This window comes from Pinus tabuliformis, chromosome 4_2 (genome assembly GCF_031772625.1).
Source record: "Pinus tabuliformis cultivar Carrire ecotype Pingquan chromosome 4_2, CPIR1, whole genome shotgun sequence".
Taxonomy (NCBI): domain Eukaryota; kingdom Viridiplantae; phylum Streptophyta; class Pinopsida; order Pinales; family Pinaceae; genus Pinus; species Pinus tabuliformis.
Window position 1 is genome coordinate 1130940335 of NC_142304.1, and position 27437 is coordinate 1130967771.

Below are 27437 nucleotides of genomic sequence, written 5' to 3' on the forward strand. Positions count from 1 at the left end.
AATGTTGACCATTGATACATTGTTATATTGATGTTGACCATGGTTTATGTTACATTAATGCTATTGTTAATGCTACATTAATATTATGAAAAAGGTTGAAGTAGATTGAGGAGGTTGATCATGGTGAAAGAGGGTGACAATGATTTAAGAAGGTCAACCATTGTTGGTCAAAGAAGACCATGACCATGAGTAATAAAGATTAAGATGATAGTTTAAAGATTAAGAGAAAAAATAATTATTAACATTTAATTTTCCATTATGGACCATTATTATATAATTACAACAATATTACCTTTATTAATATTTAGGTTATTCATTCTAATTCTCATTCTAATTAATATTTATTTATTATTTTAATATATATAATATAAATTTTATTGATGTCATCATTCTATGTAAATAAATAAAATGCTATTATTTGAAATACTTTTTTGATAATTCATAAAAGTGATATTTTTAACCTCTTCATATCTTAACTACTTTTGGAAAACCGATATCTTACTTTAAACTAGTACTTTTAATAAAATTTAACCTCAATGGCATACATAATATCAAATACCATCCCATCCTATTATATAAAAATCCATATTTAAAAATTGAAAAATTTATATATAAATTATTTTATATTCCTTGAGTGAATCCAACCATCATATGTGATTTTATTCATCCGGGAAAGTAACAGCATTGCAAATGAAATGTAACAATCCAAATGAGTTTTGAAGGATTCTCTTATTTTTCCTTACCGTCTTCCCTCCGGTAAGGAACGATGTGTACAGCTCGTTCACTGATGACTCAAATGATTTCCTAAAAAGTCTTTACCGATGTTGCATTGACAGCAATTGGACTTGCCACCAAATGGTGTCTATTTACCCATCTAATTGACCCAAATACATACTCTCCTGCAGAACTCTTGACAGCTCTGAGTGCCACATTAAATGATTTTTTTTCTCCACTTCTTGAAAATTGAAGGACTTGAGGCTGAACCGAAACGGAAATTCCATCAGGGGACTGCACCTTTGCCCTGTAAGTTGCAGGTCCATTTCCTACATTTGTCACAGTTCTTTTCACAGTCACAGACCCTTTCAGGTCTGAGACACTGATAGAAGGATAGTTGAGGTCATATATCTTAGGTTCACCTGCTGGACAAGAGAATACCTTCCCTGTTATGGCCTTAATCTGGGTTGAATTGTAGTTCAAGCTGCAGAGGAAGCTATTGTAGTCTCTGGTTGATAGATCATAGACTAGGCCAGGATCTGCAGCCCCATTTGGATTAACATGACCCGCGCCATAGTTGAAAGGACCTGCTGTTTGCAGGGACGAATCCTTAATTCTGCCCTTGGTGTTGTCTGTTATTTTAGCTGAAAGAAAATAATGTGCACAGTCAAAGGGAGAGTAACTGAGCATATATATGTTTGTTTGGCAATCTGTGTTTTAACAAAATGGGGTTTGCCTTCCTAAATCTCCCCTGCTTAAAATGACTAAGTCCTTTTATGGTTAGACACGTATACCTGTAGTCATAAGGGCAGACTTGATGGACCCCGGGCTCCAATGAGGCTGTAGTCGTTTTAATAAGGCTGCAACACCAGCAACATGTGGAGTGGCCATAGATGTGCCAGAAATTATATTGAAAGGTACATGTCTATTATCAGAGGTAAGATCAGTTATTGGTGCTGCTTCTGAATATGCTGCAAGAATGTTCACCCCTGGAGCTGTGATATCAGGCTGCATTGGAGAAAAAATTAAAAACTTTCTTTGCATGAAATTGCAGTACCTTACGATTGATATATTATGATATAAACACATGTTTCAGGAATTGGATTATAACCTTGAGTATGTCAGGACTAATAGGATTTGGCCCTGGAGAAGAAAAATGTGCCATCACCGGAGCTGGCTTTATATTTAACTGAGTCCTTGAATAAATGGAAGCCACAGGGGACCTGATTGTGCATAATTTAATTGCAATTTATCATGTAAGCTCTTTAATGGACTAAAATCCTTTTTAATCCTTTTTAATCAACCTATTTCAAGAATATTTTGAAATTAGATAAACATCTGCAATGTCAATGAATCTGATCAATAGAATATTTTGAAATTAGATAAACATCCGTAATGTTAATGAATCTGATCGATAGAAATGAGGTAAATTATTTTTGTTTGTTTATCCAATTCAAAAATATTTCTAGAATCTGTAATTAAATTAAGGGGAGCGAAATTTTGTTTCTATTGTTAATTCTAAAATAATATTTTAGATTATAATAAATAAGAGTAACATCACTCTTATCCATCACATTCAAAATATTCTTAAAATCTGCCATCAAAATCTGCAATCAAAATACATGGAATTAAAAACTGCCCTGAAAACCTACCTTGTTGAATTAATGTATTGAAAAACTGCTGTTCCAGCAGACGCATTCAAATGTGTTGCAGGCAGTACATGAATGCCTAAATCGACGTCCTGGAGAGTTTGCTTTCCATTGCAGAGAATCATACCTACTCCCCCTGCCGCACGAACCGCTTCACCTTTCTCAATATTGTCGTTGATACCGCGGAGGCAAGCAACGATCTTTCCTTTAACTTTTCTGGGATCTAGAGCTCCCAGGAAGCACCGCTCTCTGCAATATTATTCTCATTAAAACGAGAACACCCACTGTGTATAATTTCACTGATGGAACTGGTACTCTTTCTTGGAAAAATAATAACCATTGAAAATGAAAATTAACAAGCATGTAGCTCATACCCAGCGGTTTCATTTGTATTTGGAGCTCTGACATTCACTGATGATACAAGAGGGTAGAGTCTGTTCTTTGGTAACTGGAATTGGGACAGACTTTGTCCCTGCCATGAAACAAAAACATAGAAAAGAGTATCTAAGTATTTATGAGGGATCAGATATCCTGACTTTAATGCTCTAAATGTTGTTTTATATTTATATTTAATGTAGTATTTGTTACAGGTTTGGAAATTTTTTTGAGCAATGTAAATAGAATTTGGGAAAAAAATGGTTGGAATCACACATTTTAATTATGAATTTTACAATTTAAGTGTTTTACTAATTGTTTCATTAATTTTTTATCAAATATTTTGAAAATATAAAACACTATTTATTTTAAATTTATTTAATTTAATAAATTAAGAAATAACTTGAAAAGATTTAATAAATTATAAAAGTTGATTATTAGAATATAAATAATTGATATAAATAAATTTCTTTTGATAAAAGTGATAGGCCTAGTTTAATGAGGTTTTAAATTTGCATTCAAAGTAGTAGAAGATTATGAATTTTATGAATGAAATCAAAAGAAGTTTTGACAAACAAACAAGTTTTATCAACCTCAAAGTGAAGATTATGAATCTTATGAATGAAACCAAAAGAAGCTTTGACAAACAAAGAAGTTTTATCAATAACTTTGTTAAATTCTATCATCTAGAGAATGAGCTAGGTCATAAGTGAGGGCTCTTATGCAATTTACTATAGGGCTAACAAGAGTGTATTTTTTGTAAATTTTAGGTTGCTCGTAGATAATTGAAGTTTGAGGGTTATGAAGAGTAAGTCATTTATGAATAAAGTTTACAATGCCTTTGACCACTAAATTAGTGATGGAATTTATCATATTTTTAAATAAAGATTTGTATGAAGAAAATGATCAAAAAATGAAAAGTTTAAATTCAGAGTGAAAAGTTAATAACATTAAAATATTAAACTTATTAACTTTTAAAATAATAATATTGATATTATCATTAAAATACCATATAAATTAATTTTTTCATTTGTAAAAATTATATTTAGACATCTTTTCACAACATAGTAAAGATTAAATTTTCAATACAAATATGATGGAACATAATGAAAAATTAAAACATTTTTCAAAACTACCAAAGATGGAAGATCATGTGATAATTAGAATTGGAAAAGGGAAAGGAAGGATTAATGTAAGTTAATGTTTTGAAAGTATTAAATCATTATATAAAATATTTAAATTATTATAATTAGTTTTATTAAATTTATTAAAAATTTCATGTTAAGAAATTTGATATTTAAATTTAAAATATAAATTTTAAGGTATTTTTTGATAAGTTTGGTAAGAGGATTATATTTTCATTATGTCTAGGGAATTGAAAAGTGACATCAAAAATTGCCTAGTGCCTTAACAGAAGCCCGAACATGTCTATCCAAGACTCTGTAGACAAATTCCAAAAGCCTAGTGCCTTAACATAAGCCCGAACATGTCTATCCAAGACTCTGTAGACAAATTCCAAAACATTTTTATTTTAATTGTTATTTTTATTTTAATTGTAGATTTTAAAAATTTGATGAAAATTTCCCATAAATTTCAAAATATTTTTAAAATATATAATCAAATTTAAATACCAAAATAATATTTTTAAAATATATAATCAAATTTAAATACCAAAATAATTTTAAAATTGGCAATCAAATTAATTTCTAACAAATTTAAATACCAAAATAATTTTGAAATCTGCCATCAAATTAATTTCAACAAATTTAAAGGAATAACATATACTCACGGTATATGTCGCGTTGTTTCCAAGAATAGCGATTGAAGGGAATTCCCTATCAACAGTGCTTGCTGCCACAGTTATGATCCATGGTGCCACATTTGCAACACTTCGTGCTTCTGGACCAAAATTTCCTCCAGCGGAGACAACTATCTTTCCTCTCTGGACTGCATGGAACGCTCCAATGGCAATTGCATCTTCAAAATAATCTGGGTCAGGGGAAAATGCCACAGAAATAGAGAAAACATCTACACCGTCATGTATCCCTTGATCAAATGCTGCAAGCATATCCGCAGCAGTGCAAGCATATCCGAACAAGCCAGGCCAACAAGCTTTGTATGTTGCAACTCTGGCATGGGGAGCTCCTCCTTTTGCCAGTCCGTATAAACTTGCATTTCTCACAAAATTCCCACCCGCTGTGGACAGAGTGTGCGTTCCATGCCCTTCTTTGTCTCGCGGGGAACGATATTCCCCTGATAGAGACACATTCAGATGCCCATATACAGCTTCATATCCCTTCATAAAGTATCTAGCTCCAATCAATTTCCTGGTGCAAATAACAATTTGGTGAGTGAAATGTTGATCCTTTAAAGAAAAGTTTAGCGCCCTTATTTCCAATCAAATCCCTATTTGAGTGTGAAAGCTTTTCTTTAACAATCTAGGTAACAGGGGTTCTATAGTGGTGTTGGGTTTTATAAAAATCAACAAAGCATCCAACATAAAGAGTTTGAGCATATTGTCCAATCTACATGTTGAAATTTCTTCTTCATTCTCAATTTAATAAACTGAATACATCAGATTGCAAAGAATACAACAAAATCAAATAAAAAAGTATGCACACCAAACAAGTTGTATTGTTATTTTTTAATCGATCCAAAAAAACATAAAGTGGAACAAAACCTTGCATGAAAGACAAACTGTACTAGTACTTGGGAAAAGCCTAAGTAAACTGTACTACTTCATACAAACACCTCTAAAAAGAAGTATAAAATCTATATCTATATTTTAAAGCTTTGGAACGTGTATCCATGAAGGTAGTCCACAAAAATATAATTTTTTAACTTCGAAATTATAATCTTTTTCTTTGAAAAAAAAAATCTTTCATCAATTTTAAACCACTTTAAAACCCTTAATTTTATAAATACTTGAGTCAACCTAAAAAACCGAAAATCTACTTCCATATAATTATTAGTAAATTCATATGCACCTGCAAAAACCCTTTGGATAAAAAATGTTGGAAAGAATTTAATGATAGAACTATCAACCTTCCATTTGTTGATCTGGGAAAATGAAGATCAGAAATTCAAAATACTTGGAAATGACTTTTTCCCTTATTCAACAGTCATCCTTTATTTCAAAAACCAAAGTAATTTTTCCCTCTTAAATAGAGGAAAGTCTTTATATGTTTGGAACATCAAAATAATGCATAAACAACAAGGAACATAAAGTATTTCTTAACTTTCCACGATTGGACTCATCATCTATCTCATAAAAAGATGATACAATTGGACTTTACCAATTAAAACTACTTGGAAAATACATTGATTTATGCCACGTATATCAGTCAGCCCACCTGTTGCATTGCCTTGAAGTGAATTTTGTGCCATTTTGGCATATCCCTTTCCATCTGGTAGGAACAGGCCCGAAACCTTTGTCACTGAAGCTTGCAGATTCAGGCCATGCTCCTTAACATAACAACAATAACGTTAACAACATAAATCAAATGAATTAACTTTAGTAATGTCTCATTAAACCTGTTATGAATTAGTCTTTATAATTCCTTCTTGAGAAAATCAATGCTTCATTTAGGCATGCATATGAGTTCAGTTTCAATTTATATTGTATTAAGTAGTTACTTTGTGCGTTTCCTAAAAGACATTGTAGTTGAACAAGCATGCAGGATGTAAAGCATTGTAGTTGAACAAGCATGCAGGATGTAAAGCATTTTGATTAATAAATAGAGTAGATTTTGATTGAATTGAAGTTTATTATGTTTAGAAAATTTATGATTATTAATAACCTATTATAAGGGGAAATGAGAAGAAAATTGTTACAATATGTAGTTAGTTTTTGAGTTTTGTATTATTATTTTGTATGCAGGCTGTCTTCTTTAATTTGTAATGTTTTGTTTTCATGACAGGTTGTGAAGCATTAATTATATGGAAAATATTTTCAATATTGAGTAATCAAAATTTAAGTATTCATAAATTTTAAGATGTGTTAGATATAGTTTAAGATAGTTAAGATAAGGTTTTTTTAATGACCTTTAAAAATGTATAGGATATAGTTTGAACAAGGTATGATAAGGTGCAAGTATGAGTACTAGTAGTGAATTAAATATGAATAGAGAGCACTATTTATTTCTATAAAGATGATCCATGTTGATGAAATGCACAACTCCTAAGTTTAGGATTTGTGGATTGAAACGTAGTCATGGTACATATTTTTATGGATCAAAGTATCAAGAAAAATTATAATCAATTACTTAATAGGATACAATAAGAATATTGTTAGTATTGATAGCACATTATAAGTGGGTAGTTCACTAAATGGATTTGAAATTGATCTTCAATGATCACAATAAGGGAGAATCCTAAGTGCAACAACCACCTAGGCTTGAAGTAGACATAAACTGTAAGAAACATAAATTTTGCTTATAAATTCATGAAGATATTATATAGTTTGAAAAAAGTTCTTAATCTTAGTATTTAAGAATTAAAACTAATATTCTATAGCATGGTTCTGTTATGTCAAAATGAACCAATATTATATGTAAAACCAACAAGCTCTCTGTTTGTATATTTTAGGTAGATGATTTTATGTTTAACTATAATATCTATAAAATTATACATGAATCCAAGCAAGTGATGTTTGAGTTCAAGATGCTCTTTGTGAATTAATGCATTACTTTCTTGGTATGAAATTATATAAATTGCTTGATGTTATTTTCATTTGTTCCATTAAAAGCTTCGCATCATATTATCATAAGCTGAAAAGCTAAACCAAAAAAATAAAAACAATAACATTGATGTAACTCAATTTTAGAAATTAGATAATAATCTCATATATACATTACCAGACCATATATAAGTTTTGTAATCAGTATTATTTCTAGATTTATAACAAATCTACATAGAAAAGAATTTGGGTCATGATATTTATTATACTACACCAAAGAATTTGGAGTTGGTAGTTTTAATTCAAATTGAGATGGCTTAATAGATGATCAGAAATCAACATTAACATACTATTTTAATATGATAATATTAATCTATAATAAAATTTTAACGAGCAAGCAGATCTATTTTTATATATCCATTATAACAAGCAAACAGATCTATTTCTATATGATATATAGAGTACATTAATATTTTATTTTAATACTTCTATAAATTTTATTCAATTTATATGTTTATTTTTTAATTTTATATTAACTTTTAAGTTTTACTTGGTTGATGGTAAAAATCCAATATAAACTGAAACCCCAAAAAGTACAAAACACTCTCACCTATTATATTGTTTTTAATATAATTTAAACCAGATTTGAACGAGAAGAGAATAACAACGTTGTTAATGCATGCCATTGACATTTCATGCATCCCTTTTCTGATTATTTTTCATCTACAACAATAGTTCTGAGGGGTACCTGTATCCAGGTGAGCAATGATAACGTTCTTCCCGAACTCTCCTTTTTTCCATAGCGATTGCTCAGGAATTTCTTCATTTTCAGACTCTCCCGCTCCTTTTTCTAGGCCGAGGAATCCCCATGAGTGAGTTGTCTGCAGACTGCCGACTTTGTTGACAAATACAGACAATACCTGCGGGTGTTCTGAATCACAACACCCAAAACCAGTAGGACCACTTCATTCAGATAGCCAAAATTCCATGTGTTTGCAAGTTAGACCATTCATTCAATGCAACAAATGTAGAGGGTCGTTTAATGCTAAGTATGTTACTTGATAGAGATACAGCGTGCTCTTCTTCCAGAATGGCAGCAAAACCATTAATGGAGGTGGTGTATGAGTAGAAGATGGCTTCTCTGGCTGCTCTCTTGCTGTATGTTTTCATTTAAAACTTCTTTATCAGAGCCCAATTTATAAGCAGGAATAACCAGATTCAAAAGCTTGTAACATTTATATCATATAACAATAACAAGAATACTATGCTGGGATATAATCTTGCTCATACGTATACATTGATCCTTTTTAAGTATAATAGAAATACTATACAATTTTTTCTTCTGAAAAAAAAACAACAAGAAGAACATGTTGATACCTTGTATTTTACATTATATTACTCTACTAGTTTCAAATTAGTTGGCAATGCTATGGGTTATTTATGAATTAAGTTTATCTATTCAAGTTATTGTTAAAGTGATGGTAGATTTTGAGAATATTTTTGGATTTGTTACAAGGTAGATGAAACAATTAACTCTTTTTGGATTTGTTACAAGGTAGATGAAACAATTAACTCTTTTTTTTGAAACAATTAACTCTTTTTGGATTTGTTACAAGGTAGATGAAACAATTAACTCTTTTTTTTGTGTATTAGATTCCAGTCTATGATCAATTTATTAAAAAAAAATAACTTTATTTTAAAGAAATAGAAATAAAACAATAAATTTAATTCACTAAATCAAATTCCAAAATATTTCTTAATTTACAACCAAATTATTTATCAAAAACAACTTACATTTTAAGAAAAATATGACAGTACCTTTTAAATAATATGAACAAAATTAAACTAAATGTGAATAAAACAAAATTTACAACCTAAAATAACAATAACATAAAAATATTAATTTTATTTATATCTTTGAAAAATAAAACTACTTTTCTGATTCATATTAAATAAAATTAACTCTTAAATTAAAACAAAAACCTCTGATTCATAAATAAAACTAACTCTTAAATTAAAATAAATATTTAAAAACAAACTGTATATTAAAATAGTCTTATATAAAAATTTAACGCAATATTTTAAAATTTATCAATTTATTCAATTACCTTCCGAGTATTGATCCCAAAATCCTATAATGTGTGTTCGCTACTTGTCCGTATGGCAAATTCTGGTTATGTTGTCCTCCCAGGTACACTATATAAGACTGCAGGAAACAACACAAATTGAATCATATATTTGGTTAAAATCTTGATATATATAATTAAAAATGAATTATGATCAAATAGTAAATGAAATATTTTAAAATTTTATATATTAAATTATTATTTTATATATTAAATATTTATATAATATATTTAAAAATAAATAAAGTTAAAAATACTAAAACTAATAACTTTACCAGACTTTCATGTGATACTTAACAACCCATATTTCTGACCGAATCATTTCATACCTAATACCCACTAACCTATTCTTTCACCCATATTTTTTAAAAAGGGAAAAACCACTAACCTATTCTTTCACCCATATTTTTTAAAAAAGGGAAAAATTAAAAGGAAAAATATTTTTTAAAAAGGGAAAAACTAAAAGGGAAAAAAAAATATATTCAGAGGAATTGTAGAGATGGTTAAAAAGTAGTTTTAATAGCAAAAAAAAATTCAAAAGATATTGCAGTAGCAGTGTTTGAATCATGTTTTTGATGGTGGAAATGGATTCAGCACCATCGATAACTTCTGAGGCACCCAAAATTTGAAAGTTTGACAGCTATAACATGATTTACAAAAATCTCTACAAAATTTTATCAAGTTGAAATAGATTCAGTATCATCAAAAACCTTTGAGGCACCCAAAATCTGGAAGTTTGATAGCTATAACCCAGATTTACAAAAATCTCTCAAAATCTTGCCAGAATTTCTATGAATTTCCGGACAAAAAAGCATTTTATTTAGACTACCAAAAAAATACTCATTCCAATCAATTAAAAAAACTGAAAACATATAATTGCTGGTTCGAAAGGCATCTATTAGAATTTTTCTTATGTGATTTATGCATGGTACAATTTGGATTATTGAAGTGGTGATTGGACAGAATGGTTGATATATTGCTCACTAAAATTTATTTCCTTGAGAGTTGCCTGATGATGAAAAATATTATTGTAATAAGTAAAGGCCTAAAAACATGATTTATTTTAACCTTAGTACTGCTCTTGGTTTATGCCTTGTGAATTACAGGATGATGAGAAATTTGTCCGGCCTATAATTATTGTTTATATTAACCCTCACTCTCGCCCGAAACAAATAGAGTAGATAATTTCCCAAAAAAAACTAATAAAACTCATATAAATAATTTTATCTCGTTATTATATGTAATAGATCATATCATCTGATGATGAAAACCTGTCTCACAATGTTGACATATAAAAGATATTGCAGGCAATAAAAGGTGTAATGTATCCAGAATTTTTTTTTTTTTGGGGGGGTTAAAATGAGTGATATAATTTCTGGTTACAAGATAAATTTCAGTGTTTTAAAATAGGTTTGTAAATGAATAGCTAAATCTAACACAACTTTTGAGCTACTCAAATTTTGCTGACACTTACAATTCCAAAAAATCCAGTGGAAATCCAAAATAAGCACAAATCAGTACTTACTGAACTTAAATCTTAATGCAATTCCTCTGAAATTCTAATAACTATAAATCTTCAGACTGCAGCTACTGAATAACAATATTCCCCAAACAAATACAAAGCAACATTCATAAGGCGAGCTGTTGTTCTTGCCTGTGTAGCGCCCAAGGCCGAAAATACGAATGACAGTGACAAAACAACGAGTACAACTGAAATCGTTCTCCCGGCCATGGTGGGTGCTGCGCGGAATTATTTCAAAACGTTATGACTCTGCGCGTACCAGGGCTTTGCAGCTGCTTCATATAAAAAATAACGACTAGAATAGACATCTGGTATTATATGGAAGGGGCTTATATATATAAAAACATTGAAATGGTTTGACAGACCTAGTTGAATACCAAAGCTATAACCAGATTGGCATGCCCTCTCCAGTGACAGCAATATGTGAAGCACGGCGGATATTTTGGCTTCTTTAATTCCTATGATTGGGAAACTTGTTGAGAACTGCAATTCATCTATAATTGCAACTCATCCCTAATAATTGTTTCGTGACAGGGTTAAATAATTAGTCCGCAAGATCCATATGCTGTCAGATTTATTGTAGTTTGTTATGGAAATTCGGAACATTGGAGTATTAATATGGATTTTTGCGTAAATGATTGCTAAAAACTTTTAAATTCATGCACCAATCTTAGAGGTGACTTTTATGATAAATACCGCTGCAGTTATAGCATTGAGAAAGAATTAATGAAGGACAGGAAGCCTCCGGTGAAGTTGATAAAAAAAATTTAAATAAAGATATTTATATTGGATTTTAAATAATTTTAAACTAACATATTTTCAGTTGGAAGAAAAAATAGAAGTTTAGATTAATATTTTTATAATGTTATGTGGAGATATTAAGATATTTTTAGGTCGATAGGCCTTTCTTATTCTTCAACTTTTCGTCAACATTTTTACTTTGATCCGTTAGATCAGATGAAATACTTTCAACCGTTGATCTGAACCAGAAAAGAAAACAATGGAAAATCAAGAAAGCACGGAAAGTCAAGAAAGCACAAAAGCTCAAAAAAGATTCTATGCAAAAAAATCAAGAAAGCACAAAAAAATCATAAAAATCAAAGATCGAAAGAAAAAAGCCCAAAAAAGCAAAGATTTTTAGGCAGATAGGCCTTTCCTATGCATCAACTTTTCGTCAACAATTTTACTTTGATAATGAAATACTTTCAACAGTTGATCTGAACCAGAAAACAAAACAATGGAAAATCAAGAAAGCACGGAAAGTCAAGAAAGCACAAAAGCTCAAAAAAGATTCTATGCAAAAAAAATCAAGAAAGCACGAAAAAGATCATAAAAATCAAAGATCTAAAGAAAAAAGCTCAGAAAAGCAAAGATTTTTGAGGATTTTTATTAGGCCGATAGGCCTTTCCTATGCATCAACTTTTCGTCAACACTTTTACTTTGATCCGTTAGATCAGATGAAATACTTTCAACCGTTGATCTGAACCAGAAAACAAAACAATGGAAAATGAAGAAAGCACGGAAAGTCAAGAAAGCACAAAAGCTCAAAAAAGATTCTATGCAAAAAAATCAAGGAAGCTCAAAAAAATCATAAAAATCAAATATCGAAAGAAAAAAGCTCAGAAAAGCAAAGATTTTTAGGCCGATAGGCCTTTCCTATGCATCAACTTTTCCTCAACACTTTTACTTTGATCATGAAACACTTTCAACCGTTGATCTTAACCAGAAAAGAAAACAATGGAAAATCAAGAAAGCAGGGAAAGTCAAGAAAGCACAAAAGCTCAAAAAAGATTCTATGCAAAAACAATCAAGAAAGCACGAAAAAGATCATAAAAATCAAAGATCGAAAGAAAAAAGCTCAGAAAAGCAAAGATTTTTGAGGATTTTTATTTTTTAAATGCAATGTATTATTAATTTATTTTTACAATTTAATTGAAATATAAATTTTAAATTTAAAATTTAAAAATTAGTTTAGATTTATTTTTAGTTGTAAGTTTATTATGTGTTAAGAGAGATTTTTTTTGACACTTTGATTTTTTAAGAGTGAAAAGAGATTTGAATTTTTTTGGCATTTGGTAGATGTAGAGTTAAAATGAATTTAGATTAGTTTAAATATAAACCTTTAAATAACTCACATTAGAGAAAAATACCATGGGAAAAAACCATAGATTAAAAATATGATAAGGAAAAACCATGGGTTGGAAAATTTTATATTTTATATTTTAATTTTAATTTGACTAAGTCAAAATGTTAAACATTGTAACATCTCTCTAAAATAATTAAATTCAATTTAATTCCATGCTAGCTCCCATCATTTTCCTGCTCAAAAGATAGGCGTTCTCAACACCTTAGCTACTTCGGCAGGCGTTGCAAGTTTATGACGAAAATCACCTTGAAGATGAGAAAACTGACCTCCTGGAAGCTTTTAATAAGAATGGTTATAGTAGGTCTCAAGGTCTTAAGGCTTTTCAAAATGCTGAAAAGGGTCCTAAGAGTAAGATTGACCCCAAGGATTGGTCTTCCGTTGTTCATCTTCCCTTTATTCAAGGGACCATAGATAAAATTGCTAGGATCTTGAGGAAGCATGAGATTCATTCTTCTTTTAGACCTCTTAACACTATATGAAGTTCTCTTCATTTTGTTAAGGACCCGATTAACCCCAAGGATTAGAAGGGTGTTTATATCATTCCCTGTTCTTGTCGAGCTCCTTATATTGGTGAGACCGGTCAATCCATTAACCAAAGGATTTGTGAACATGCTGACGACATCAGGCATGGAAGGTCTCGCTCCTCCGCTTTGGTAGAGCATGCAGAAAAAACCAATGATCACATCTCCATTGAAGAGGCTAAGGTCATTGCGAGGATTGACCATTTTCATTATCGTAAATTTAGAGAGGCCTTAGAAATTGAAAAAAAACACTTGTTAATTTAAATAGAGATAATGGCTGGAGTATCAACAGATGCTAGATTCCTGCGCTTTCTTCCTAAAAAATTATTTTTATTTATTTATAGATTAATTAATTAATTTTTTTTTGTTAATCCCCATCTTACTTAGTTTATGAATCTCTTAAATTATTTTTGGTAATATGAATAGGATTAAACCTTAATATTAATATATTATTATTATTATTATTATTATTATTATTCTTTGTAAATATTAGGACACTCACATTAGTAAATGGGGTTGATATAGGCAGGTGTGTGTCATTTTCAGATACTTATTGATGTATTTAGTGTATATAACATAGATTTTGTTGATATCATCATTTTTTGTAAAATTAGGACAATCACATTAGTAAATGTGGTTGATATAGGCAAGTCTGTGTCATTTTCATATGCTTATTGATGTACAAGAGGTGGAAAAAATTGTATATCCACTTATATCAACCACATTTACTAATGTGGTTGTGCTAGTTGATGGAGGACATTGGTTGGGTGGATTTGTTAACCATGGCTGACCATACTTGAAGAGAATTGATGAATTTGATCATGGTTGACAAGGTTGATTGAGGTTCAAAAGGGTTAACCAAACCTTAGTGTAAAAATGTAGTAATGTTACATCTAACAAACAGTGTTATATTAATGTTGACCATTGATACATTGCTATATTGATGTTGACCATGGTTGATGTTACATTAATGCTATTGTTAATGCTACATTAATATTATGAAAAAGATTGAAGTAGATTGAGGAGGTTGATCATGGTGAAAGAGGGTGACAATGATTTAAGAAGATCAACCATTGTTGGTCAAAGAAGACCATGACCATGATTAATAAAGATTAAGATGATAGTTTAAAGATTAAGAGAAAAAATTATAACTAACATTAATTTGCCTTTATGGATCATTATTATATAATTACAACAATGTTACCTTTATTAATATTTAGGTTATTCATTCTAATTCTAATTAATATTTATTTATTATTTTAATATATATAATATAAATTTTATTGATGTCATCATTCTATGTAAATAAATAAAATACTATTATTTGAAATACTTTTTGATAATTCATAAAAGTGATATTTTTAACCTCTTCATATCTTAACTACTTTTGGAAAACCGATATCTTACTTTAAACTAGTACTTTTAATAAAATTTAACCTCAATGGCATACATAATATCAAATACCATCCCATCCTATTATATAAAAATCCATATTTAAAAATTGAAAAATTTATATATAGATTATTTTATATTCCTTGAGTGAATCCAACCATCATTTGTGATTTTATTCATCCTTGAAAGTAACAGCATTGCAAATGAAATGTAACAATCCAAATGAATTTTGAAGGATTCTCTTATTTTTCCTTACCATCTTCCCTCCGGTAAGGAACGATGTGTACAGCTCGTTCACTGATGACTCAAATGATTTCCTAAAAAGTCTTTACCGATGTTGCATTGACAGCAATTGGACTTGGCACCAAATGGTGTCTATTTACCCATGTAATTGACCCAAATACATACTCTCCTGCAGAACTCTTGACAGCTCTGATTGCCACATTAAATGATTTTTTTTCTCCACTTCTTGAAAATTGAAGCACTTGAGGCTGAACCGAAACGGAAATTCCATCAGGGGACTGCACCTTTGCCCTGTAAGTTGCAGGTCCATTTCCTACATTTGTCACAGTTCTTTTCACAGTCACAGACCCTTTCAGGTCTGAGACACTGATAGAAGGATAGTTGAGGTCATATATCTTAGGTTCACCTGCTGGACAAGAGAATACCTTCCCTGTTATGGCCTTAATCTGGGTTGAATTGTAGTTCAAGCTGCAGAGGAAGCTATTGTAGTCTCTGGTTGATAGATCATAGACTAGGCCAGGATCTGCAGCCCCATTTGGATTAACATGACCCGCGCCATAGTTGAAAGGACCTGCTGTTTGCAGGGACGAATCCTTAATTCTGCCCTTGGTGTTGTCTGTTATTTTAGCTGAAAGAAAATAATGTGCACAGTCAAAGGGAGAGCAACTGAGCATATATATGTTTGTTTGGCAATCTGTATTTCAACAAAATGGGGTCCCGGGTTCGCCTTCTAAATCTCACCTGCTTAAAATGACTAAGTCCTTTTATGGTTAGACACGTATACCTGTAGTCATAAGGGCAGACTTGATGGACCCCGGGCTCCAATGAGGCTGTAGTCGTTTTAATAAGGCTGCAACACCAGCAACATGTGGAGTGGCCATAGATGTGCCAGAAATTATATTGAAAGGTACATGTCTATTATCAGAGGTAAGATCAGTTATTGGTGCTGCTTCTGAATATGCTGCAAGAATGTTCACCCCTGGAGCTGTGATATCAGGCTGCATTGGAGAAAAAATTAAAAACTTTCTTTGCGTGAAATTGCAGTACCTTACAATTGATATATTATGATATAAACACATGTTTCAGGAATTGGATTATAACCTTGAGTATGTCAGGACTAATAGGATTTGGCCCTGGAGAAGAAAAATCTGCCATCACCGGAGCTGGCTTTATATTTAACTGAGTCCTTGAATAAATGGAAGCCACAGGAGACCTGATTGTGCATAATTTAATTTCAATTTATCATGTAAGCTCTTTGACCGACTAAAATCCTTTTTAAACAACCTATTTCAAGAATATTTTGAAATTAGATAAACATCTGTAATGTCAATGAATCTGATCAATAGAATATTTTGAAATTAGATAAACATCCGTAATGTTAATGAATCTGATCGATAGAAATGAGGTAAATTAGTTTTGTTTGTTTGTCCAATTCAAAAATATTTCTAGAATCTGTAATTAAATTAAGGGGAGCGAAATTTTGTTTCTATTGTTAATTCTAAAATAATATTTTAGATTATAATAAATAAGAGTAACATCACTCTTATCCATCAAATTCAAAATATTCTTAAAATCTGCCATCAAAATCTGCAATCAAAATACATGGAATTAAAAACTGCCCTGAAAACCTACCTTGTTGAATTAATGTATTGAAAAACTACTGTTCCAGCAGACGCATTCAAATGTGTTGCAGGCAGTACATGAATGTCTAAATCGATTTCCTGGGGAGTTTGCTTTCCATTGCAGAGAATCATACCTACTCCCCCTGCCGCACGAACCGCTTCACCTTTCTCAATATTGTCGTTGATACCGCTGAGGCAAGCAACGATCTTTCCTTTAACTTTTCTGGGATCTAGAGCTCCCAGGAAGCACCGCTCTCTGCAATATTATTCTCATTAAAACGAAAACACCCACTGTGTATAATTTCACTGATGGAACTGGTACTCTTTCTTGGAAAAATAATAACCATTGAAAATGAAAATTAACAAGCATGTAGCTCATACCCAGCAGTTTCATTTGTATTTGGAGCCCTGACATTCACCGATGATACAAGAGGGTAGAATCTGTTCTTTGGTAACTGGAATTGGGACAGGCTTTGTCCCTGCCATGAAACAAAAACATAGAAAAGAGTATCTAAGTATTTATGAGGGATCAGATATCCTGACTTTAATGCTCTAAATGTTGTTTTATATTTATATTTAATGTAGTATTTGTTACAGGTTTGGAATCTTTTTGAGCAATGTAATTAGAATTTGGAAAAAAAGGTTGGAATCACAAATTTTAATTATGAATTTTACAATTTAAGTGTTTTCCATTAGTTAATTTAAAATTGTTTCATTAAATTTTTATCAAATATTTTAAAATATAAAACACTATTTATTTTAAATTTATTTAATTTAATAAATTAAAAAATAACTTAAATTTATAATGCTTTCACAAAAAAATAGATTTAATAAATTATAAAAGTTGATTATTAGAATATAAATAATTGATATAAATAAATTTCTTTTGATAACAATGATATACCTAGTTTAATGAGGTTTTAAATTTGCTTTCAAAATAGTAGAAGACTATGAATTTTATGAATGAAAAAAAAAAAAAAAAGCTTCTATAAACAAACAAGTTTTATCAACCTCAAAGTAAACCTTAAAGTGAAGATTATGAATCTTATGAATGAAATCAAAAGAAGCTTTGACAAACAAAGAAGTTTTATCAATAACTTTGTTAAATTCTATCATCTAGAGAATGAGCTAGGTCATAAGTGAGGGCTCTTATGCAATTTACTATAGGGCTAACAAGAGTGTATATTTTTTGTAAATTTTAGGTTGCTCATAGATAATTGAAGTTTGAGGGTTATGAAGAGTAAGTCATTTATGAATAAAGTTTACAATGGCTTTGACCACTAAGTTAGTGATGGAATTTATTATATTTTTAAATAAAGATTTGTATAAAGAAAATGATCGAAAATGAAAAGTTTAAATTCATAGCAAAAAGTTAATAACATTAAAATATTAACCTTATTAACTTTTAAAATAATAATATTGATATTATCATTAAAATACCATATAAATTAATTTTTTTATTTGTAAAAATTATATTTAGACATCTTTTGAGAACATAGTAAAGATTAAATTTTCAATACAAATATGATGGAACATAACGAAAATTTAAAACATTTTTCAAAACTACCAAAGGTGGAAGATCATGAGATAATTAGAATTGGAAAAGGGTGAGGGGTATCATGAGAAAATTAGAAGTGGAAGAGGGTGAGGGGGTTTTTGGAAAACTGAAAGGAAGGATTAATGTAAGTTAATGTTTTGAAAATATTAAATCATTATATAAAATATTTAAATTATTATAATCAGTTTTATTAAATTTATTAAAAATTTCATGTTAAGAAATTTGATATTTAAATTTAAAATATAAATTTTAAGGTATTTTCTGATAAGTTTGGTAGGATTATATTTTCATTATGTCTAGGGAATTAAACAGTGACATCAAAAAGTGCCTAGTGCCTTAACAGAAGCCCGAACATGTCTATCCAAAACTCTGTACACATATTCCAAAATTTTTTTATTTTAATTGTAGATTTTAAAAATTGGATGAAAATTTCCCATAAATTTCAAAATATTTTTAAAATATATAATCAAATTTGAATACCAAAATAATTTTAAAATCTGCAATCAAATTAATTTCAACAAATTTAAATACCAAAATAATTTTAAAATCTGCCATCAAATTAATTTCAACAAATTTAAAGGAATAAAATATACTCACTGTAAATGTCGTGTTGTTTCCAAGAGTAGCGATTGAAGGGAATTCCCTATCGACAGTGCTTGCTGCCACAGTTATGATCCATGGTGCCACATTTGCAACACTTCCTTCTTCTGGACCAAAATTTCCTCCAGCGGAGACAACTATCTTTCCTCTCTGGACTGCATGGAACGCTCCAATGGCAATTGCATCTTCAAAATAATCCGGGTCAGGGGAAAATGCCACAGAAATAGAGAAAACATCTACATCGTCATGTATCCCTTGATCAAATGCTGCAAGCATATCCGCAGCAGTGCAAGCATATCCGAACAAGCCAGGCCAGCAAGCTTTGTATCTTGCAACTCTGGCATGGGGAGCTCCTCCTTTTGCAACCCCTTTTGCATGTCCGTATAAACTTGCATTTCTCACAAAATTCCCACCCGCTGTGGACAGAGTGTGCGTTCCATGCCCTTCTTTGTCTCGCGGGGAACGATATTCCCCTGATAGAGACAGATTCAGATGCCCATATACAGCTTCATATCCCTTGATAAAGTATCTAGCTCCAATCAATTTCCTGGTGCAAATAACAATTTGGTGAGTGAAATGTTGATCCTTTAAAGAAAAGTTTAGCGCCCTTATTTCCAATCAAATCCCTATTTGAGTGTGAAAGCTTTTCTTTACCAATCTAGGTAACAGGGGTTCTATAGTGGAGTTGGGTTTTATAAAAATCAACAAAGCAACCAGCATAAAGAGTTTGAGCATATTGTCCAATCTACATGTTGCAATTTCTTCTTCATTCTCAATTTAATAAACTGAAAATAAGAATGACATTAGATTGCAAAGAATACAACAAAATCAAATAAAAAAGTATGCACACCAAACAAGTTGTATTGTTATTTTTTAATGGATCCAAAAACATAAAATGGAACAAAACCTTGCATGAAAGACAAACTGTACTAGTGCTTGGGAAAAACCTCAGTAAATTGTACTACTTGTTGGGTATACGAACAAAGTCCCACATTGATTAGAAGTGGTAGAAGTGGGAAGGATCATGGGTATATAAGGATGAACAAATATCTCCATTGGTATGAGGCCTTTTGGGGTAAAGCCCAAAAACAAACCCATAAGGGCTTAGGCCCAAAATGGACAATATCATACCATTGTGGAGATATGTGGTGTCCATAGTCCCAACAAGTGGTATCAGAGCCAAGTTCGAGATTACCCAAGTGGATGAATCCTCGGAATGCCGAACAAAGATGGTGAGCCCCCTCGGAATGCCGAACAAAGATGGTGAGCCCTCGTAAGCCTGTGGATGAGCTCGGTTAAACAGGCGGTGTGCTCCTTCTTCATGGACGTGTTGGGGAACACACGGTGAAGAGGAGTTGGCCTGAGCTCGGTTAAACAGGCGGTGTGCTCCTTCTTCATGGACGTGTTGGGGAACACACGGTGAAGAGGAGTTGGCCTGGGATGGAGCAAGCTCTCGAGACAGGTAGTGCTACCATGTAAGGATTGTTGGTTGGTAGAGAGGGGAGAATTGGGGAGGATTGTTGGTTGGTAGAGAGGGGAGAATTGGTCCTTTGTTCGAGGGGAGGATTGTTGGGTATACGAACAAAGTCCCACATTGATTAGAAGTGGTAGAAGTGGGAAGGATCATGGGTATATAAGGATGAACAAATATCTCCATTGGTATGAGGCCTTTTGGGGTAAAGCCCAAAAACAAACCCATAAGGGCTTAGGCCCAAAATGGACAATATCATACCATTGTGGAGATATGTGGTGTCCATAGTCCCAACACTACTTCATACAAACACCTCTAAAAAGAAGTATAAAATCTATATCTATATTTTAAAGCTTTGCAACGTGTATCCATGAAGATAGTCCAAAAAAATATAATTTTTGTAACTTCGAAATTATAATATTTTTCTTTCAAAAAAAAATAATCTTTTATCAATTTTAAACCACCTTAAAACTCTTAATTTTACAAATACTTGAGTCAACCTAAAAAACCTAAAATCTACTTGCATATAATTATTAATAAAATTCATATGCACCTGCAAACCTAAAATCTACTTGCATATAATTATTGATAAAATTCATATGCACCTGCAAAAACCCTTTGGATAAAAAATGTTGGAAAGAATTTAATGATAGAAAATCCTATCAACCTTCCATATGTTGATCTGTCAAAATGAAGATCAGAAATTCAAAATACTTGGAAATGACTTTTTCCCTTATTCAACAGTCATCCTTTATTTCAAAAATCAAAGTAATTTTTCCCTCTTAAATAGAGGAAAGTCCTTATATGTTTGGAACATCATAATAATGCATAAACAACAGGGAACATAAAGTATTTCTTAACTTTCCACGATTGGACTCATCATCTATCTCATAAAAGATGATACAATTGGACTTTACCAATTAAAACTACTTGGAAAATACATTGATTCATGCCACGTATATCAGTCAGCGCACCTGTTGCATTGCCTTGAAGTGAATTCTGTGCCATTTTGGCAGATCCCTTTCCATCTGGTAGGAACAGGCCCGAGACCTTTGTCACTGAAGCTTGCAGATTCAGGCCATGCTCCTTAACATAACAACGATAACGTTAACAACATAAATCAAATGAATTAACTTTATTAATGTCTTATTAAACCTGTTATGAATTAGTCTTTATAATTTCTTCTTGAGAAAATCAATGCTTGATGAGTTCAGTTTCAATTTAAATTGTATTAAGTAGTTACTTTGCGCGTTTCCTAAAAGACATTGTAGTTGAACAAGCATGCATGCAGGATGTAAAGCATTTTGATTAATAAATAGAGTAGATTTTGATTTAGGAAAATGTAGTGAATTGAAGTTTATTATGTTTAGAAAATTTATGATTATTAGTAATCTATTATAAGGTGAAATGAGAAGAAAATTGTTACTGTATGTAGTTAGTTTTTGCGTTTTGTATTATTATTTTGTGTGCAGGTTGTCTGGTTTAATTTGTAATGTTTTGTTTTCATTGAATATATAGAAAATATTTTCAATATTGGATAATCAAAATTTAAGTATTCATAAATTTTAAGATGTGTTAGATATAGTGGTTTTTTTAATGACCTTTAAAGATGTATAGGATATAGTTTGAACAAGGTACCATAAGGTGCAAGTATGAGTATTAGTAGTGAATTAAATATGAATAGAGAGGGTTATTTATTTCTATAATGATGATCCATGTTGATGAAATGCACAACTCATAAGTGTAGGATAGTCATGCTACATATTTTTATGGATCAAAGTATTAAGAAAAATTGTAATCGATTACTTAATAGGATACAATAAGAATATTGTTAGTATTGATAGCACATTATAAGTGGGTAGTTCATTAAAGGGATTTGAAATTGATCTTCAATGATTACAATAAGGGAGAATCTTACATGCAACAACCAACTAGGTTTGTAGACATAAACTGTAAGAAACATAAATTTTGCCAAAGTTCTTAAACTTTGTATTTAAGAATTAATACTAATATTCTATAGCATAGTTCTGTTATATTAGATATCATTTTTGGGATTCAACTGCGTTAAGTAAGTCATTCAAACGTATGACCATTTCCATGAGAGGTAGTCGTAACTGACTAATTTCTCATGATTTTTGAATAGTTCACTTAGCACTCATTGCATCGGGTGATGCTCACAGGGGTGAAGAAGTGGGATTGAAACTAGTGAAATGTGGAGAACGAATCACATAGCATCAATCATCACTTCCGGGGCTTGCACCCGGTAACCAGGACTTCCCAGGAGGTCACCCATCCCAGAACTCCTCTGGCTCAAGCGCGCTTAACTGTGGAGTTTTTCCCACAATCAAGCTCACTTAGCTTGCTACCCCATTTGCAAAACCTTAGCAAGTATTGTGCCTCATGAACCGTTCAAGTAAATCCCCCATACTTAAGTTCTGTTATATCAAAATGAACCAATATTATATGTAAAACCAACAAGCTCTCCATTTATATATTTTAGGTAGATGATTTTATATTTAACTATAATATCTATAATTATACATGAATCCAAGCAAGTTATGTTTGAGTTCAATATGCTCTTCTTTGAATTAATGCATTACTTTCTTGGTATGAAATTATATAAATTGCTTGTTTTATTTTCATTTATTCCATCTAAACCTTGGCAATCATATTGCCATAAGCTGAAAAGCTAAACAAAAAAAATAAGAACAACAACATTGATGTAACTCAATTTTGGAAATTAGATAATCATCTCGTATATACATTACTAGACCATATATAAGTTTTGTAATCAGTGTTATTTCTAAATTTATAACAAATCTAAATAAAAAAGAATTTGGGTCATGATATTTATTATACTACAAGAAAGAATTTGGAGTTGGTAGTTTTAATTCAAATTGATATGACTTAATAGATGATCAGAAATCAACATTAAATACTATTTTAATATAATAATATTAATCTATAATGGAATTTTAACAAGCAAGCAGATCTATTTTTATATATCCATTATAACAAACAGATCTATTTCTATATGATATATAAAGTATATTAATATTTTATTTCAATCCTTTTATAAATTTTATTCAATTTATATGTTTATTTTTAATTTTTATATTAACTTTTACCTTTTACTTGGTTGATGGTAAAAATCCAATATAAACTGAAACCCCAAAAAATACAAAACACTCTCACCTATTATATTGTTTTTTAATCTAATTTAAACCAGATCTGAACGAGCAGAGAATAACAACGTTGTTAATGCATGCCATTGACTTTTCATGCATCCCTTTTCTGATTATTTTCATCTACAACAATAGTTTAGTTCTGAAGGGTACCTGTATCCAGGTGAGCAATGATAACGTTCTTCCCGAACTTTGCTCTTTTCCATAGCGATTGCTCAGGAATTTCTTCATTTTCAGACTCTCCCGCTCCTTTTTTTAGGCCGAGGAATCCCCATGAGTGAGTTGTCTGCAGACTGCCGACTTTGTTGACAAATACAGACAATACCTGCGGGTGTTCTGAATCACAACACCCAAAACCAGTAGGACCACTTCATTCAGATAGCCAAAATTCCATGTGTTTGCAAGTTAGACCATTCATTCAATGCAACAAATGTAGAGGGTCGTTTAATGCTAAGTATGTTACTTGATAGAGGGACAGCGTGCTCTTCTTCCAGAATGGCAGCAAAACCATTAATGGAGGTGGTGTATGAGTAGAAGATGGCTTCTCTGGCTGCGCTCTTGCTGTAAGTTTTCATTTAAAACTTCTTTATCAGAGCCCAATTCATAAGCAGGAATAACCAGATTCAAAAGCTTGTAACATTTATATCATATAACAACAACAAGAATCTTGCTCATATGTATATACTGATTCTTTTTAAATATAATAGAAATACTATATAACTTATTCTTTTGAAAAAAAAAACAACAAGAAGAACATGCTGATAGCTTTCTCTAGTATACATATATAGATAAGAGAATTAGTTGGCAATGCTATTGGTTATTTATGAACTAAGCTTATCTATTCAAGTTATTGTTACTGTGATAGTAAATTTTGAGAATATTTTTGGATTTTTTACAATCTACATGAAACAATTAACTCTTTTTATTTATTAGATTCTAGTTTTTGATTAATTTATTAATAAAAAATAACTTTATTTAAAAAAAAAAAATAAAACAATAAATTTAATTCACCAAATCAAATTCTAAAATATTCTTTAATTTACAATCAAATTATTTATAAAATAACTTACATTTTAAAAAAATATTACAGTAACTTTTAAAAAATATTACAGTAACTTTTAAATAATATGAACACAATTAAATTAAATGTGAATAAAACAAAATTTATAACCTAAAATAACAATAACATAAAAAAATTAATTTGAAAAATAAAACTACTTTTCTGATTCGTATTAAATAAAATTAACTCTTAAATTAAAACAAAAACCTCTGATTCATAAATAAAACTAACTCTTAAATTAAAATAAATATTTAAAAACAAACTGTATACTAAAGTAGTCTTATATAAAAATTTAACGCAATATTTTAAAATTTATCAATTTATTCAATTACCTTCCGAGTATTGATCCCAAAATCCTATAATGTGTGTTCGCTACTTGTCCGTATGGCAAATTCTGGTTATGTTGTCCTCCCAGGTACACTATATAAGACTGCAGGAAACAACACAAATTGAATCATATATTTCGTTAAAATCTTGATATATATAATTAAAAAGGAATTATGATAAAATATTATAAAATAAATTTATTAAAAAATAATGGTAAATGAAATATTTTAAAATTTTATAAATTAAATTATTATTTTATATATTAAATATTTATATAATATATTTAAAAATAAATAAAGTTAAAAATACTAAAACTAATAACTTTACCAGACTTTCATGTGATACTTAACAACCCATATTTCTGACAGAATCATTTCATACCTAATACCCACTAACCTATTCTTTCACCCATATTTTTAAAAAAAGGAAAAACTAAAAGGAAAGAAAAAATAATTTCAGAGGAATTGTAGAGATGGTTAAAAAGTGGTCGGAATAGCAAAAAAATTTCAAAAAATATTGCAGTAACAGTGTTTGAATCATGTTTTAGCAGTGTTTGAATCATGTTTTTGATGGTGGAAATGGATTCAGCACCATCAACAACCTCTGAGGCAACCAAAATCTGAAAGTTTGACAGCTTTAACATGATTTACAAAAATCTCTACAAAATTTTATCAAGTTGAAATGGATTCAGTACCATCAAAAACCTTTGAGACACCCAAAATCTAGAAGTTTGATAGCTATAACCCAGATTTACAAAAATCTCTCAAAATCTTGCCAAAATTTCTATGAATTTCGGGACAAAAAACCATTTTATTTAAACTACCAAAAAAATACTCATTCCAATCAATTAAAAAACTAAAAACATATAATTGCTGGTTCTAAAAGCATCTACTAGAATTTTTCTGATGTGATTTCTACTAGAATTTTTCTGATGTGATTTTTGCCTGGTACAATTTGAATTATTAAAGTGGTGGTTGGACAGAATGGTTGGTATATTGCTCACTAAAATTTATTTCCTTGAGAGTTGCCTGATGATGAAAAATATTATTGTAAGGAGTAAATGCCTAAGAACATGATTTGTTTTAACCTTCGTACTGCTCTTGGTTTATGCCTTATGAGTTACATGATGATGAGAAATTTGTCCGGCCTATAATATAAACAAGCCCGAGACAAATAGAGTAGATAATTTCCCCAAAAAACTAATAAAACTCATATAAATAAAATTTTATCTCATTATTATATGTAATAGATCATATCATCTGATGATGAAAACCTGTCTCACAATGTTGACATATAAAAGCTATTGCAGGCAATAAAAGGTGGAATGTATCCAGAATTTTTTTTGATTTTTTGGGGGTTAAAATGAGTGATATAATTTCTGGTTACATGATAAATTTCAGTGGTTTAAAATAGGTTTGTAAATTTCAGTGGTTTAAAATAGGTTTGTAAATGAATAACTAAATCTAACACAACTTTTGAGCTACTCAAATTTTGCTGACACTTACAATTCCAAAAAATTCAGTAGAAATCCAAAATAAGCACAAATCAGTATTTACTGAACTTAAATCTTAATGCAATTCCTCTGAAATTCTAATAACTATAAATCTTCAGACTGCAGCTACTGAATAACCATATTCCCCAAACAAATACAAAGCAACATTCATAAGGCGAGCTGTTGTTCTTGCCTGTCTAGCGCCCAAGGCCGAATATACGAATGACAGTGACAAAACAACGAGTACAACTGAAATCGTTCTCCCGGCCATGGTGGGTGCTGCGCAGAATTATTTCAAAACGTGATGACTCTGCGCGTACCAGGACTTTGCAGCTGCTTCATATAAAAAATAACGACTAGAATGGGCATCTGGTATTATATGGAAAGGGCTTATATATATAAAAACATTGAAATGGTTTGACAGACCTAGTTGAATACCAAAGCTATAACCAGATTGGCATGTCCTCTCCAGTGACAGCAACATGTGAAGCACGGCGGATATTTTGGCTTCTTTAATTCCTATGATTGGGAAACTTGTTGAGAACTGCAATTCATGTATAATTGCAACTCATCCCTAATAATTGTTTCGTGACAAGGTTAAATAATTAGTCCGCAAGATCCATATGCTGTCAGATTTATTGTAGTTTGTTATGGAAATTCGGAACATTGGAGTATTAATATGGATTTTTGTGTAAATGATGCTAAAACTTCTAAATTCATGCAATAATCTTAGAGAGGTGACTTTAATGACAAATA

The 27437-nt window shown here is 30.6% G+C and overlaps 2 protein-coding genes across 2 annotated transcripts; both read right to left on the reverse strand.

Annotated features, from left to right (window-relative positions):
* Positions 1 to 804: 804 nt before the first annotated feature.
* LOC149173647 (subtilisin-like protease SBT5.3) lies at positions 805 to 11274 on the reverse strand. The gene is made up of 11 exons (XM_089426781.1): positions 11197 to 11274; positions 9525 to 9622; positions 8475 to 8572; positions 8165 to 8347; positions 6092 to 6203; positions 4528 to 5065; positions 2738 to 2835; positions 2367 to 2612; positions 1826 to 1937; positions 1509 to 1722; positions 805 to 1358 (listed from the first exon to the last, which is right to left on the reverse strand). The coding sequence occupies exons 1-11, from the start codon at positions 11272 to 11274 to the stop codon at positions 805 to 807; spliced, it is 2331 nt and encodes a 776-aa protein (XP_089282907.1).
* A 4166-nt stretch (positions 11275 to 15440) lies between these two features.
* On the reverse strand, positions 15441 to 26952 carry LOC149173648 (subtilisin-like protease SBT5.3). The gene is made up of 11 exons (XM_089426782.1): positions 26803 to 26952; positions 25195 to 25292; positions 24266 to 24363; positions 23956 to 24138; positions 21592 to 21703; positions 19144 to 19693; positions 17370 to 17467; positions 16999 to 17244; positions 16468 to 16579; positions 16151 to 16364; positions 15441 to 15994 (listed from the first exon to the last, which is right to left on the reverse strand). The coding sequence occupies exons 1-11, from the start codon at positions 26950 to 26952 to the stop codon at positions 15441 to 15443; spliced, it is 2415 nt and encodes an 804-aa protein (XP_089282908.1).
* Positions 26953 to 27437: the final 485 nt, after the last annotated feature.